Source organism: Oncorhynchus masou, chromosome 27, assembly GCF_036934945.1.
Source record: "Oncorhynchus masou masou isolate Uvic2021 chromosome 27, UVic_Omas_1.1, whole genome shotgun sequence".
In the NCBI taxonomy this organism is placed as follows: domain Eukaryota; kingdom Metazoa; phylum Chordata; class Actinopteri; order Salmoniformes; family Salmonidae; genus Oncorhynchus; species Oncorhynchus masou.
This window is the reverse complement of record NC_088238.1, coordinates 39,865,819-39,882,268: the sequence shown is the minus strand read 5'-3', so window position 1 is coordinate 39,882,268 and position 16,450 is coordinate 39,865,819. Positions and strand designations below refer to the sequence as shown.

Genomic DNA, 16,450 nt, shown 5'->3' with positions numbered 1-16,450 from the left:
AAAAATGTGGCAAAGCAATTCACTTTTTGTCCTGAATGCAAAGTGTTATGTTTAGAGATTAATTTACCCTGGACAAAAACTGGACAAAAACCTATAACACCAGGCCAAATCTACATCTGAGTTGCTTTACCAAGAAAACAGTGAATGTTCCTGAGTGGCTGACTTACAGTTTTGACTTAAATCTACTTGAATATCTATGTCAAGACCTGAAAATGGTTGTCTAGCAATGATGAACAACCAATTTGGAAAATAATAAATCCAGGTGTGGAATGCTCTTAGAGCCTTACCCAGAAAGACTCACAACCATGCTTGCAGCCAAAGGTTACATATGTAAATGAGATATTTCTGTATTTCATGTTCATAAATTCCTGGTTTGCATACCCATTCTTGCCTTAACATTTATCATAACTTGGAACATTTCCTACTTCCCTACCCCATGCTGTTTGAGAGCTCAGCCCCTGCACTGTATGTGTTCAGGGGTGGCAGGGTAGCCTAGTGGTTAGAGTGTTGGACTAGTAACCAGAAGGTTGCAAATTCATATCGAGCTGACAATGTACAAATCTGTCGTTCTGCCCCTGAACAGGCAGTTAACCCACTGTTCCTAGGCCGTCATTGAAAATAAGAATTTTTTCTTAACTGACTTGCCTGGTTAAATTAAGGTAAAACTAAAAATGTAATAAATACACATAATGAACGAACAGCTTCGGGTATCCATCCGTTAAAAAAAAACCCATATATATATATATATATATATATATAAAGCATAGATTAAAAAAATAGCATTATTACAACAACAAAAAAACATTTCACTGGCCCTAGCTGCCCATTGACGGGATGGTCATCCGGGTTTCCAAAACATCCCCTGTATGTCGGACCCTGACAGAGGGGCATTCCCTTGCTGTTGTGGCTTCTTCAGAAAGTTTGGGTCAATTGCACGACTGTTTTGAATAAATCATGATAAAAAAACATGACCATGTACATTTCTTTCACTAGAACCCTGGCAACCAATTAAAAATGTGTGTTGCACTGTCAAGTCAAACAATCGCTAATGCGACTTTTTTGGTCGCAGCATTCGTGTTTGTGTGTGCTGTGCCTGTGTATGTTTGTGTGTGACTCCCCCGCCTCTCACAACCCCCCCCCCCCTCCTGCACATAAACATTTACGCTCACAAAGCCAACCCCTTTCTCTCCGTCCAAACCTGTTTTATCCCAGAGACCTGAAGGAGCAGCTAGCCAGGAGGGGAAAGGCGCAATAATAAAAGGGAATGCAGCTTGACAAAACAGCACTGTGAGGGCGTCACGTAGCAGCCTACGGTAGCCTAAAATCGTTAAGCAAAACCTCCGGAATTTTATACAGAAGACAATAATACTCGTTAATCTATAGCGATGGCTTGATTTGATCGGTGGGTTTTCGGTAAAGGCACGGCCAGGGCTCGTGCCTTCGAGATGCACGGTGGCTCCTGCTGCCGCCAATCGCTGCAACACGCCACGGAAACCGCAACCGGCCCGGTTCTATCATGGCTTTCAAACGGAGAGCGAGGTAAGAACACCGATTTTGTGTTCAGTCGAGACCGGGACGGGGCTTGCATTGCAATCCGAGCCAGCAGCGGAATCGGACAAGGGAGGTTGATAGATACAAGGCTCTGAATTTCTCATTGAAACCGAAGCTGAGATTGATGCAGACAGACAGCGGTGGTTGTTTTATTACGGTCGGTCTACTGAAAGGAGAATCCCACCAAACTAAGGGCCCCACGTTCGTGCGATAATGTATCTTCCTTAGGCTATACCCTTCATTGAGCGTTCAATTTATATAATTTTATCGGGGCGTCTCACAATGTAACTTATGTTAAGCATTTGCTTGGCTTGGCTTGCTTGCTTACTAGCAGGTCGACTCCTCATCACCATGCTCACTTGAGTGACAAACTGAAATGCGTGATTTCGCTCTGTCTGTTACGATTCTGTGGTTTAACTAGAAAGATTAATTTTCAATCAGCAGTGTGCTGTTCTTGTCTGTGGTTATTGTTTTCAGCTTCGCCTCCGCTCAGCCCGAAAAACCTTTGTGCTTGATTGAACATCTGGGAACATTGAAGTATATTTCCACCCACTATCTTCGTCTTTATCATCATTTTATTATAACAATAAATCAATGCATTATAGCACACAGCAGAAGAGGTTATTACTGTGACACAAACATTACAGTGGGACAGTAGGCTAGAACTGTAGCAAGCTATCTAGCAGTACAATGCCTGTTACTGTTGTGGCTGAAAGAGTCATTGACAGGTTTGCACAGCACAGGGATATCGTTACAATACCGCTAAACCAATTCCTCCTATGATGACATATGATACTGCATTGAACCAGATACCCCTATTTAGAAGTACTCTATAGGCCTACTTCCACTATTTTCAGGAACTGTACCCCTGCCAAGTAGAGGAAAGTAAACAAACACATCAATGAAGAGCGAGTAAATTGTGTGCACACACACATGAATTCATGAAATTCCTCTACCCTCTATAGACTTGTTGTTTAGGTCAATTATTCCTTGTTCTGTTTACATACTGTGTTCGCTGACGTCATACTCTGAGAATGTTTCTCGATGATACTGGTGCTTCTCACTGGTCATCACAACACTCAAGTCATAATTATCTTTCTCCCTCCCTCTATTTCCCTTCCTCCCTCTCTCCTTATTTCTCTGTCCCACTTCCACTCCCCTCTATCTCTCCTCCCTTGCTCTTTATACCCTCTCCCCTTCTCCTTCCTCTCCCGCCCCACTCTAGGAGGATGCGGCTGGGGCCTACGTGTCTCTGAACCTAACCCTTATATTAGTTTGGTGTGTTATATCATATTTGCTTGGTGACCCATGCAATTCTGTCTCTTTCTGTCTCTCTCTCTCTCACACACACAAAGAGTATGCGGCTGGGGCACATGTGGCTCTGGACCATTAAATAATTAACAATAATATTTATAATTCTCTCCATCTCCACAGGAGGATGCGGCTAGGGCTGGGGCGCTATCGGGTGGGGCCCATGTGGCTCTGGAAGGCCCTGCTGGTGTTCGTGGCCATCGCCTTCGCAGGACAGTTACTGGGGGTCATCTTCAACAAAAGGTCAGAGGTCCTCCACCCTAGCATGGTCCCAGATCAGTTCCTGCTGTCTTTGCAAACTCCTGTTTGACAATGAGCGTTGGAGTTGGCAAGAAAGCGCAAACAGTTGTGGGATCAGGCTATAGCTACTCTGCAGCTCTTTGTAAAAACAATGTATTTTTCTATTCTATTGTTCTTCAACAGAGAATAGAATCAACTTTCCTATCCCAGTCCATGACCAGTGTTTAACCAGTATAGGAACAACCAATACAGCAATATGTTGTGTTCAGTGAACTTTCACCTGCACCTTTACGAATTTGCTATTTGCACCATTCTCTTTTTTTTCATATTGCTTTCATCAGCAAAACAATGAAGAAGAAAAATACTTTGTATTAGCACCTACATTATAGAGACTTATCTTGTACTGTATGTTACGTCTTGGTTCATTAATAACCTCTAAAAGTCTAAGCTGTTGTTGGGTTCTACTAAGCTAACATATGGAATTGTTTTAAGATGATCATACCAATCGATCATTTAGCTATATGATTTTTAATTTTAGGACCCCTTTAACTATAAAACATATATATTTAAAAAGTATTTAATGAAATATTGAATTTGTCCTTAACTACTATATCCCTTGGAAACACATTGAATAACACATTCATAGATGGCAAAAAAGACAGTCAAAAAATAAATAATAAGGTATAAGGTTTTGAAGTGACTGGCCAATATCCAGGACATTCAAGAAATATTTAAGTTTTTTTTTTTTTACACATATTTACCCCTTATTTTGGTTGGCACAAAACTACCTCCATACTTCGATTAATTTGTATGGGTTACTTTGAAGCAAGTCCCGTGACACTTTTTAATATTTTATTTTATTTAACCTTTATTTAACTAGGCAAGTCAGTTAAGAACACATTCTTATTTACAATGACGACCTACCAAAACACAAAAGGCCTCATGCTGGGACGGGGGCCTGGGATTAAAAATTTAAAATAAAATGACGAGAGACACCACAACACTACATAAAGAGAGACCTAAGACAACAACATAGCATGGCAGCAACGCATGACAACACAACATGACAACAACATGGTAGCAACACAACATGGCAGCAGCAGGACAACATGGTAGCAGCCCAAAACATGGTACAAACCTTATTGGGCACAGACAAAGGGCAAGAGGTAGAGACAACAATACATCACGCGAATCAGTCACAACTGTCAGCAAGAGTGTCCATGATCGAGTCTCTGAATGAAGAGATGGAGATAAAACTGTCCAGTTTGAGTGTTTGTTGCAGCTCGTTCCAGTCGCTAGCTGCAGCGTACTGAAAAGAGGAGCAACTCAGGGATGTGTGTGTTTGGGAACCTTTAACAGAATGTGACTGTCAGAACGGGTGTTGTATGTGGAGGATGAGGGCTGCAGTATGTGTCTCAGGTAGGGGGGAGTGAGGCCTAAGAGGGTTTTATAAATAAGCATCAACCAGTGGGTCTTGTGACAGAAATACAGAGATGACCAGATTACAGAGGAGTATAGAGTGCAGTGATGGGTCCTATTGGTGCATTGGTGGCAAATCTGATGGCTGAATGTTAAAGAGCATCTAGCCGCTCGAGAGGACCTTTACCTACCGATCTATAAATTACGTCTCCATAATCTAGAATGGGTAGGATGGTCATCTGAATCAGAGTTAGTTTGGCAGCTGGGGTGAAAGAGGAGCGATTACGATAGAGGAAACCAAGTCTAGATTTAACCTTAGCTTGCAGCTTTGATATGTGCTGAGAGAAGGACAGTGCCATACTCCCAAGTACTTGTATGCAGTGACTACCTCAAGCTCTAAACCCCCAGAGGTAGTAATCACACATGTGGGGAGAGGGGCATTCTTCTTACCAAACCACATGACCTTTGTTTTGGTGGTGTTCAGAACAAGGTTAAAGGCAGAGAAAGCTTGTTGGACAGTAAGAAAGCTTTGTTGTAGAGCGTTTAACATAAAATACGGAGAAGGGCTAGCTGAGTATAAGACTGTATCATCTGCATATAAATGGATAAGTGAGCTTCCTACTGGCTGAGCTATGTTGTTGATGTAAATTGACAAGAGCGTGGGGCCTAGGATCGAGCCTTGGGGTACTCCCTCGGTGACAGGCAGTGGCTGAGACAGCAGATGTTCTGACCTTATACACTGCACTCTTTGCGAGAGGTAGTTTGCAAACCAGACCAAAGACCCCTCAGAGACACCAATACTCCTTAGCCGGCCCACAAGAATGGAATGGTCTACCGTGTCAAAAGCTTTGGTCAAGTCAATTAAAATAGCAGCACAACATTGCTTAGAATCAAGGGCAATGGTGACATGATTGAGGACCTTTTAAGGTTGCAGTGACACCTACATAACCTGAGCGCAAACCAGATTGCATACCAGAAGAATACTACAGACATCAAGAAAGCCAGTCAGTTGGTTATTGACAAGTTTTTCCAACACTTTTGATAAACAGAGCAAAATAGAAATGGGCCTATAACAGTTACGATCAGCTTTATCTCCCCCTTTAAATAAAAAATGCACCGTGGCTGCCTTCCAAGCAATCGGAACCTCCCCAGAGAGTAGAGACGGGTTATAAAGGTCAGAGATAGGCTTGGCGATGGTAGGGGCAGCAACACTAAAGAAGAAAGGGTCTAATCCATCTGACCCAGATGTTTTTTTTTGGGGGGTCAAGTTTAACGAGCTCCTTTAGCACCTCAGACTCAGTGACCGCCTGCAGGGAGAAACTTTGTAGTAGTGTAGGGGATGAAGAGGGAGGAGCATCGGGGTAGTTGCATTAGAAGGGGTGGGAGGTGAGGAAATGTTGGACAGGCAAGGAGGCATGGCTGAGTCAAATAGGAATCCTGACTTATTGAAGTGGTAATTATGAGCTCAGCCATGTGCTCCTTGTCAGTAACAACCACATCATCAACATTAAGGGACATGGGCAGATGTGAGGAGAAGGGTTTATTCTCCAGGTCTTTAACCGTTTTACAGAACTTCTTGGGGTTAGACCTACTAAGAGAGACCTGCTCCTTAAAGTAACTAACTTTGGCCTCCTGGATAGACTGAGACCACTTATTTCTCATTTGACTGAACACGAGCCAGTCAGCCTGAGTATGCGTGTGCCGAGCCTTTCGCCAAATGGAATTCTTGAGGTGCAGTAACCTGTTTTTAATTCTAAATCTCTTTATGGTGGCATGTTTGTTAACAATACCACTGAAAATATGAAAAAATAAGGTCCAAGCGTCTTCAACAGAGGGGATCAAGCTGATTCTATTCCAATTTACAGAGACCAGGTCATGAAGGAAGGGTTGCTCATTAGTGTTTTAGCAAGCATCTATGGCATCCGGACAGGTCCTTTCACTGAGCAGCCATTACGAAGACAGGCTGTAAAACAGTCATCACTAACGTCATTACAGAAAACACGTCAAGGAGAGTAGCCTTTTCTGGTTGTTTGGAGTGATACCTTGTGGGATTGGTAGTAATCTGAGAAAGATTTAAGGAGTCCCATTGTTTTAGGTCTTGGTCAGGTGGTTTAAGTATGTCCCAGTTTAGGTCACCTAGCAGGAAAAATTCAGACGTAGTGTAAGGGGTCAGGAGAGAGCTTAGGGCAGGTAGGTTACAGGCCGGTGCTGATGGAGGACGATAACCACCAGCAACAGTCAACAAAGAGCTATTTGAAAGTTTAATGCTTGAAACCAGCAAATCAAATTGTTTGGGGACAGACTTGGTGGAGACAACCGAGCACTGAAGGTGTTCCTTGGTAAAGTTTGCCACTCCACCAACTTCTGCAGATCTGTCTTGCTGAAAAAGGTTAGAACTAGAAAGGTTAACATTAGTGTTGAAAACACTCTTCCTTAATCACAATTGATCCATTTTAGGTAGTGTTAACGTGCAGAAAACCCAGGCTTTTACGAGAGCAGAAATCAGTGAAGCAGATATCAGAGCACAAGTCAGAATTGGGGCTAGCAACAGTAGATGGGCCAGGGTGTATATGCACATTTCCAGATATCATCAGCAGTAATACAATCAAGGCACGGCAGAGGACAGGGATAGTTTTTCAGTGTTGATTTATGACATTTGAATATGCATTAGATGGCAACAAGATCATATTGTACAGCAATCTCATCATGTAATATGAATATAAAGCCGGCGAGAGGTGGTAAGAATAGGATGGGAGGCCAAGAGTCCGCGTAACCAATAGAGAGCCAGAGTCCCGAGTGTGGGAACAAACAGTCTGTCCCACGGTTGGGTAAACAAGCAAGTTCATAGTCATCAGCATGTAGGAGTCATGAGGCAAATAGCATAAAGCACAAGAAAAAAATATAACGACTTGGGGCTAGCCATTGTAAGTTCAGAGTCACTCGCCCCAACAGTGCTTGTGTGCTGGAGTTGAGCGAAAGCTCGGGAGAGAGGGGGGAAGTGTGGCGGGGGTACCTGTACCAGACAGGGGGAGACAGGCCAGGGCAGACAGTGAACAGATCACCAATTGGAATCCAAGCAGCAGTGTCCCACCCACATGGGAGAAGCTTTTTTCTGGAGGCAGATTCTGTGTAGAAAATGCCAGCGGATGGTCTCTGAACAGTGGGAGGGGGCTTCAAAGGCCTCTGGATTTGGGTGGGTAGGCTGTGAGACTCTCCTGCCATTGTTGGGCTCAAAGGCTTTGACACCTCTCACTTCACACCTCTGTGCTAATTGAAGTTGTATCTGTTCTGTCCTAGCAAGCTTGGTAGCCTTAACTTAGCATTATGGGGGTTTGTAGAGCAAAACGGAGAACCCCATCATGTTCGTGAGAGTCTCATCTTTACATAAAGTTTGTAGGTCAAACCGTTTGGACACGACAAGCGTTTTCGTGAGAAGACAGATTTTTTGGGATGTCTCATGGTCTGATTAAAAACTGCTGTAGCTTGGCCACCTTCCATCATAGATGCGAAGGCTGAAATAGGCAAATGCGGTGGATTGTCACGCAGCCCCTTTGCTCATTTTTTTAATGTAACTGTATTTAGAAAAAAGCATGGTAAGTGACCTGGTCCGTGTTGTCTTCTAGAGTGACCTGGTCCGTGTTGTCTTCTAGAGTGACCCGGTCCGTGTTGTCTTCTAGAGTGACCCGGTCCGTGTTGTCTTCTAGAGTGACCCGGTCCGTGTTGTCTTCTAGAGTGACCCGGTCCGTGTTGTCTTCTAGAGTGACCCGGTCCGTGTTGTCTTCTAGAGTGACCCGGTCCGTGTTGTCTTCTAGAGTGACCCAACTGAAGTGTGTCCAGTAAATAACTACAGTATTTATATGGGTCTTTCTATAAACTAGGGTACCAGTGAGGATTTCCTACACTGGACAACTTGTTACAGCTGTTGATAAGTCATTGATAATGATCTGCCAATTTGTTTCATGTCATTATATTAAGATAGAAGGGGGATCATAGGTATATTCCATAAATTGTACGAGTTGATTTATATCATATATAACTACTAACTATTTGATACCACGAAATTGGGGAGACAAAAGGAGGGTAAAAAAAGGGGGTAAAGATGGGGACAAAGATTGCACTTTTTGGAGAAATGTCCTCTGGTCTGATGAAACAAAAACAGAACTGTTTAGACATAATGCCCATCGTTATGTTTGGAGGAAAAAGGGGGAGGCTAGCAAGCCGAAGAACACCATCCCAACCGTGAAGCACGGGGGTGGCATTGTCATGTTGCAGGGGTGCTTTGCTGCAGGAGGGACTGGTGCACTTCACAAAATAGATGGCACCATGAGGGAGGAAAAGTATGTGGAAATATTGAACAACATCTCAAGACATCAGTCAGGAAGTTAAAGCTTGGTTGCAAATGGGTCTTCCAAATGGACAATGACCCCAAGCATACTTCCAAAGTTGTGGCAAAATGGCTTAAGGACAACAAAGTCAAAGTATTGGAGTGGCCATCACAAAGCCCTGACCTCAATCCTGTTGAAAATGTCTGGGCATAACTGAACAAGCTTGTGCGAGAAAGCAGACCTACAAACCTGACTCAGTTACACCAGCTCTGTCAAGGGGAATGGGCCATAATTCACCCAACTTGTTGTTGGAAGCTTGTGGAAGGCTACCCGAAACATTTGACCCGAGTTAAACAATTCAAAGGCAATGCTACCAAATACTAATTGAGCGTATTCTTAAAATAAAGTGGTGATTCTAACTGACCTAAGACAGGGAATCTTTACTTGGATTAAATGTCAGGAATTGTGAAAAACGGAGTTCAAATGTATTTGACTAAGGTGTATGTAAACTTCTGACTTCAACTGTAAATTATACAATTGTATAACATTGAGGTCCTTGTCTATATGAACCCTGCTTAAAGAATGTATAGTCATATGCCTATGTTGTTGGATAGGCAGAGTTATGGGCCAATTTGCATGCGTTTACATTTATTCCTCTCAGTGCACATGTGGAACTGCATAAAAATATTTTTATTTTTGAACCATTTTGAAATGATCATCTTTTCCCCCTCCCCTCATGTAGCCTCCAGCAGGACAGGTCGCGGTCGCTGTTCTCATCCGACGGCCAGGGCCCGCCTCTGGGCTCCTGTCGGCCCCACAGCCACGTCATGTTCCTGAAGACCCACAAGACAGCCAGCAGCACTGTTCTCAACATGCTTTACCGATACGGAGAGGTAGACTACTTCATCTTCCGTTTGGCTTTCCTCCAGCAAACTTATTTTTATGTTATATTGTACGATTTTGTTTGACTCTTTGAAAGCAGCTTCAAATCCATAGTCGTGTTCTTCTAGGAGAGGGATCTGTTCTTCGCCCTGCCTCTGGGGTACCAGTTTGGCTACCCCCTCCCCTTCAACGCACACAGGGTCAAAGGTTATAGAGGGCCCCACGTGGCCGAGTTCAGCATTATGGGAAACCACATGCGCTTCAACAAACCAGAGGTACGTGCTTTAGATTATTAATTGTGTATTTCTTTATTTTCTTCCAATGTGTATTTATTGAGGTTTTTGAACAGCAAAAAAATAACAAACAAACCCATTAACAGGGCAAGACACAAGGTCAGTTGTACTGTAATTTTTCCTATATTCATGTGCATGTGAGGACATTTTTGTATTCTATATTTACACGTTGGCCTATTATTTATTGAGGAAATAAACAAAATCATAGGACAAAAGGGAGAAAAAAACGAATACAAACAGAATATTATTTAAAAAATGTTGTGCGTTAGTTTAACACAGATTACTATTTTCATGGAGCTGATGATGTATTTTTTAAGTTTGGCAGGTTCCCTTGTGATTTGTTAACTGCTTCTGTTGTTGGCAAAGAAAAGGACAGTAACAGTTGTACGTGAACGTTTCAACAGGATGGAGCAATTTAGCTACCAAAAGTATGTGGACACCTGCTCGTCGTACATCTCATTTGAAAATCATGGGCATAAATATATAGTTGGTCCCCCCTTTGCTGCTATAACAGCCTCCACTCTTCTGGGAAGGCTTTCCACTCGATGTTGGAAAGGACTTCCATTTTTCCACGAGCATTAGTGCATTTGTGAGGTCGGGTACTGATGTTGGGCGATTAGGCCTGGCTCGCAGTTGGCATTCCAATTCATCCCTAAGGTGTTCAATGGGGTTGAGGTCAGGGCTCTGTGCAGGCAAGTCAAGTTCTTCCACACCGATCTCGACAAACAATTTCTATATGGACCTCGCTTTGTCCACTGGGGCATTTTCATGCTGAAACAGAGAAAGGGCCTTCCCTAAACTGTTGCCACAAAGTTGGAAGCATAGAAATATCTAGAATGTCATTGTATGTTGTAGCGTTAAGATTTCCCTTCATTGGAACTATGGGGCCTAGACCGAACCATGAAAAACAGCCTCAGACCATTTTTTCCCCCTCCAACAAACTTTACGTTCTCCTGGTATCTGCCAAACCCAGATTCGTCTGTTGGATTGCCAGATGGTGAAACTCGGTAGTAAGTGTTGCAACCGAGGACAGATGATTTTGACGGCGGTCCCCTTCTGTGAGCTTGTGTGGCCTACCACTTTGTGGCTGAGTCGTTGTTGCTCCTAGACGTTTCCACTTCAAAATAACAGCACTTACAGTTGACCGGAGCAGCTCTAGCAGGGCAGAACTGGCAGGGCAAAATTTGACGAACTGACTTGTTGGAAAGGTGGCATCCTATGACGGCACCACGTTTAAAGTCACTGAACTCATCCGTAAGGCCATTCTACTGCCAATGTTTGTCCTTGGAGATTACATGACTGTGTGCTCGATTTTATACACCTGTCAGCAACGGGTGTGCCTGACATAGTTGAATCCACTAATTTGAAGGGGTGTACCCCTTCAGTGTGTGTGTGTGTGTGTGATACTTGTTAGAAAACATCAAAGACTGGATTTCAACTTCGCAAACATTACTCATTGCACACACACACACACACACACACTCCTACTAGTCCTTCTGAAATATTTTGTTTATTTTCTTTAGGGGCTAGATCTGCTTTAATATTGCAGATACATTGTGGCTTCTATCAATGTAATTGGCTGCATCATTTCCAATTCCCCATATACACTACCGTTCAAAGGTTTGGGGTCACTTGGAAATGTCCCTGTTTTTGATAGAAAAGCACATTTTTTGTCCATTAAAATAACATGAAATTGATCAGAAATACAGTGTAGATGTTGTTAATGTTGTAAATTACTATTGTAGCTGGAAACGGCAGATTTTTTATGGCATATCTACATAGGCGTACAGAGGCCCATTATCAGCAACCATCACTCCTGTGTTCCAATGGCACGTTGTGTTAGCTAATCCAAGTTTATCATTTTAAAAGGCAAATTCATCATTAGAAAACCTTTTGCAATTATGTTAGCACAGCTGAAATCTGTTGTTCTGATTAAAGAAGCAATAAAACTGGCCTTCTTTAGACAAGTTGAATATCTGGAGCATCAGCATTTGTGCGTTCGATTGCAGGCTCAAAATGGCCAGAAATAAAGAACTTTCTTCTGGAACTCGTCAGTCTATTCTTGTTCTGAGAGGTTATGGCTATTCCATGCGAGAAATTGCCAAGAAACTGAAGAATTCGTACAATGCTGTGTACTACTCCCTTCACAGAACAGTGCAAACTGGCTCGAACCAGTATAGAAAGAGGAGTGGGAGGTCCTGGTGCACAACTGAGCAAGAGGACAAGTACATTAGAGTGTTTAGTTTGAGAAACAGACGCCTCACAAGTCCTCAACTGACAGTGACCAAAAATAAAGATGCATATATATGGACAGACCCAAAACAAATTATCGAATCATTCTGTTTCTTTGCAGCATAATTTGCAGAGCTGGGATGGTTGTATATATATATATATATAAATTCTATTGGTTGTAAAAAAAATTGTATAGTAATTTAAATTGAACATTTTGTATCAGTTCATAAACCATGTGCCATGGAAGCGGTACATCGACAATCTCTTCACAACAATTTTGCAATCTGTATGGCACAGCTGTCATTTTTTGGGGTCCTTAAATGACACTGGTATACTGTTTTTATCACAATTTCCTTTAAACAATTTAAGTCTTTAATGCAGGGCTGACCGACAAGTTCCTTACTTTTCCCCCCTTCCACTTGCCTTTTCCACTTTTGCGGTAATGCTGCAATCAGTTGGTAGAAATTTTGGGTAGAGCAGACATTTCCATATATTTTTGTTAGCTGCATGTGTGACATAACTCCACCACTCCTATTTTTGATATAATTCACAAAGATTATACTTTTGTTAGTTTTTTTTTATTCCCAAAATAATGTTTATTTTATAATTTAGTTTATTTGAGTTTAACCATATTGTTGTAATATGTGTTCTGTCTTTCCTGGTGGATTAAACTGAAATTGCAACCAATTTTCTATGGCTTGTTTTGAAAATAGCGATATTTTGGAGATTATTTCATTTTCAAATAACCGCAGGTGAGAGGTTGTAATAAAGGCCTTTTAAAACATTAGCTAAAGTGCCACCCTGTCCCTGATGAAGTAAAGGCATTATACTGCAATGAAGAGAAGAGTGTGCGTCACCTAACTTCATATTTTTATATCCATTCTTTAGTTCATTATTACATTTTTTACATCCAATCAAACAGTTTTCAATGTTTTTAATTATACGGTGTACTGGGTCATTTCAAGTCATTCAAACAGTTTGACTATGGCCTCCATCACTCGTTTTCTTTCCCCATGACCTTTGGCCCTCTGACCTCTTCTTCTGTGGTCCTCCAGGTAGAGAAGGTGATGCCAGTGGACACCTTTTACTTCTCTATCATGCGTGACCCCGTAGCGCTGGCCGAGTCGTCCTATGCCTATTACAAAGCTGTCGCCCCCGCCTTCAAGAAGGCCAAAGGTACATCATGTAGCCATTCTATTCCACTGTTTAATGCTCATGTATGTCTGCTATTCTGTTACTTTTTGGGCACAGGTTAAGCCTAGTCCGGTACTCAAAAGCACTTTCATTGGAGATTCTCCATTGAGCATGCATTTTTAATTCAGGAGTAGGCTTAATCTGTGTCTGGGGAATCAGTTTTTTTAATCTACATTGAGGTTGTATGCTGCAAAATGAATTACCTCATTGAGGTTAAAGTTTTCTTAATCTAATTTCAATGTCATCTCTAATCTAATTTGAACCTTAATCTAATTTGACAGGCCTGGGAGACTTCGCCGACAACCCCAGGAAGTACTACGACCCCCGTCTCCGTAACAACCACTACGCCCGCAACCTGCTCTGGTTCGACTTCGGCCTGGACCACAACGCCAACTTCTCGACCGCACTGGCCCGAAGAGGCGAGGCGGCCGTCCGACGCGCCTTCAAACTCATCCTGGTCTCTGAGCACTTTGACCAATCCATGGTACATATACTATTATAATATATAGTAATATATGCCATTTTGCAGACACATTTAGCCATAGGTGGCCTTTATCCTAGATCAGCACTCTTTTTTTTATTTTTTTCATTTAACTTTTATTTAACTAGGCAAGTCAGTTAAGAACAAATTCTTTATTTACAATGATGGCCTACCAAAATGCAAAAGGCCTCCTGTGGGGAGAGGGGCATTCTTCTTACCAAACCACATGACTTTGTTTTGGTGGTGTTCAGAACAAGGTTAAAGACAGAGAAAGCTTGTTGGACACTAAGAAAGCTTTGTTGTAGAGCGTTTAACACAAAATCTGGGGAATGGCTAGCTGAGTATAAGACTGTATCATCTGCATATAAATGGATAAATGAGCTTCCTACTGGCTGAGCTATGTTGTTGATGTAAATTGAGAAGAGAGTGGGGCCTAGGATCAAGCCTTGGGTTATTCCCTTGGTGAAAGGCAGTGGCTGAGACAGCAGATGTTCTGACTTTATACGCTGCACTCTTTGAGAGAGGTAGTTAGCAAACCAGTACAAAGACCCCTCAAAAGACACCAATACTCCTTAGCCGGCCGACAAGAATGGAATGGTCTACCGTATCAAAAGCTTTGGCCAAGTCAATAAAAATAGCAGCACATCATTGCTTAGAATCAAGGGCAATGGTGACATAATTTAGGACCTTTAAGGTTGCAGTGACACATCTATAACCCTAGCTCTTGCTCTGAGACCCTTTATAAATACAGGCCCTGGGTTCAGTTTTTCCTTTTAGATACAGCAGATAATATTACATTCACGGGACAAGGTGGACCTGATCCTAGATCAGCACTCCTTTTCCTACGCTTTATGAATACAGGTCCTGGGGCCATATGTATCAAGTGTTTCAGCCTAGGATTGTTGATCTATGATACATTTTGCCTGAGTGAATAAGATTACCTGATTCAAAATCAGCACTCTTACTCTGAGAAGCTTTATGAATGTGTTGACCTAGGATATGTTTTGCCTTTTCGATACAGGGAATAAGATTTAATGGACAAGGTGTACCTGATCCCAGATCAGCACTCTCTTACCTACGCTTTATGAATACAGGTCCTGCTGCGCCACGCCCTCTGCTGGCCGCTGGACGCCATCGTCTCCTTCAGTCTCAACGCCCGCCAGCAGAAGCCCAGCGGAGGCAGCTCCTGGGTGGGTAAAGTGGCTGCTGCGCAGCCCCCCACCCTGGCTCTAACAGACGGCCAACGTCTAAAGCTCCGCGAGTGGAACGCCCTGGACTGGCACCTCTACCAGGCCTTCAACCGCTCCTTCTGGAACGAGGTGGATCGCTTCGGGAGAATTAGGATGGACCAGGAGGTCGCTCTTCTCCGTACCCGCCGGGATGTGCTGGCCCGGGCCTGCCTGAGGGACGGCGGGAGACCTGTGGAGGCCAGCCGCATCCGCGACAAGACCATCAGGCCCTTCCAGAGCGGCTTGGTGAAGATCCTGGGATATGAGCTCCAGCCTGGGCTGGACAACGCTACTCATCAGTCCTGTCTGAGGATGATCAGGCCAGAGATCCAGTATAAGGACCTGCTGGACGCCAGGCAGTTCCCCAGGGCTGCTCCCCAGGCTGCCCAAGCCCAGGCCCCGGCTATCCCTGCTGGGGGAGCCTACTTGAGGAAAGACCCTTCTTCCCAACTCAGGACAGGAGAGCTGGGGGTGGGGGAAGGAGGAGGGGGGACGGGGGAGGACAGGAGTCGGTTATCTCGTAGTAATAATAATAATAGTAACCAGACATTGCTACGAGGAGGAGGAGGAGGGAAAGGGAAGATAAAATAGTTTTCCATCCAGAATTCACTGCCTTGAGAGAATGGATAAGACAGAACGCTGACTGAGCCTGTGTACTCTTACTCATGCACTCATGAGTATTACTAAAGTACTCAAGAGACTTGTTGGAAATGAATACCCATTCTCCTCCCAACCCACCTCTACTGTACATTCTCTTCTGGATGAACTTTGGACTGGTTATGACTCTATTTCGTGTTCATGCGGACTTTATGATTGCTGTGGATGTGTTTTAATGGGACTTGAAACGGAATTGCATTGCATTCAGTTGGCCAGATGTCGTTCAAAAATTCTGCTTCTCTGATCGAGAAAGAAAGTTAGATTTGGTGGTCCAACTGCTACGTTCAACATACAGTGAGGGGGAAAAGTATTTGATCCCCTGCTGATTTTGTACGTTTGCCCACTGACAAAAGAAATTATCTGTCTATAATTTTAATGGTAGATTTATTTGAACAGTGAAAGACAGAATAACAACAACAAAATCCAGAAAAACGCATGTCAAAAATGTTATAAATTGATTTGCATTTTAATGAGGGAAATAAGTATTTGACCCATCTGCAAAACATGACTTAGTACTTGGTGGCAAACCCCTTGTTGGCAATCACAGAGGTCAGATGTTTCTTGTAGTTGGCCCCCAGGTTTGCACACATCTCAGGAGGGATTTTGTCCCATTCCTCTTTGCAGATCTTCTCCAAG

At 43.1% G+C, this 16,450-nt stretch overlaps 1 protein-coding gene across 1 annotated transcript; it reads left to right on the top strand.

Annotated features, from left to right (window-relative positions):
* Positions 1–1,215: 1,215 nt before the first annotated feature.
* gal3st4 (galactose-3-O-sulfotransferase 4) lies at positions 1,216–16,217 on the top strand. Its single transcript, XM_064939023.1, has 7 exons — positions 1,216–1,539; positions 2,986–3,105; positions 9,589–9,739; positions 9,857–10,003; positions 13,309–13,429; positions 13,729–13,931; positions 15,023–16,217. Exons 1-7 carry the CDS (start codon positions 1,517–1,519, stop codon positions 15,746–15,748), a joined length of 1,491 nt encoding a protein of 496 aa, XP_064795095.1. The 5' UTR covers positions 1,216–1,516; the 3' UTR covers positions 15,749–16,217.
* Positions 16,218–16,450: the final 233 nt, after the last annotated feature.

Excerpts from the sequence above, each read along its gene's own strand:
- gal3st4 (XM_064939023.1), top strand. The coding sequence starts at position 1,517 with ATGGCTTTCAAACGGAGAGCGAG. Across the intron at positions 1,540-2,985 it reads GCTTTCAAACGGAGAGCGAG|GAGGATGCGGCTAGGGCTGG; the intron begins GTAAGAACACCG and ends CCATCTCCACAG. Across the intron at positions 13,932-15,022 it reads AGCACTTTGACCAATCCATG|GTCCTGCTGCGCCACGCCCT; the intron begins GTACATATACTA and ends TTATGAATACAG.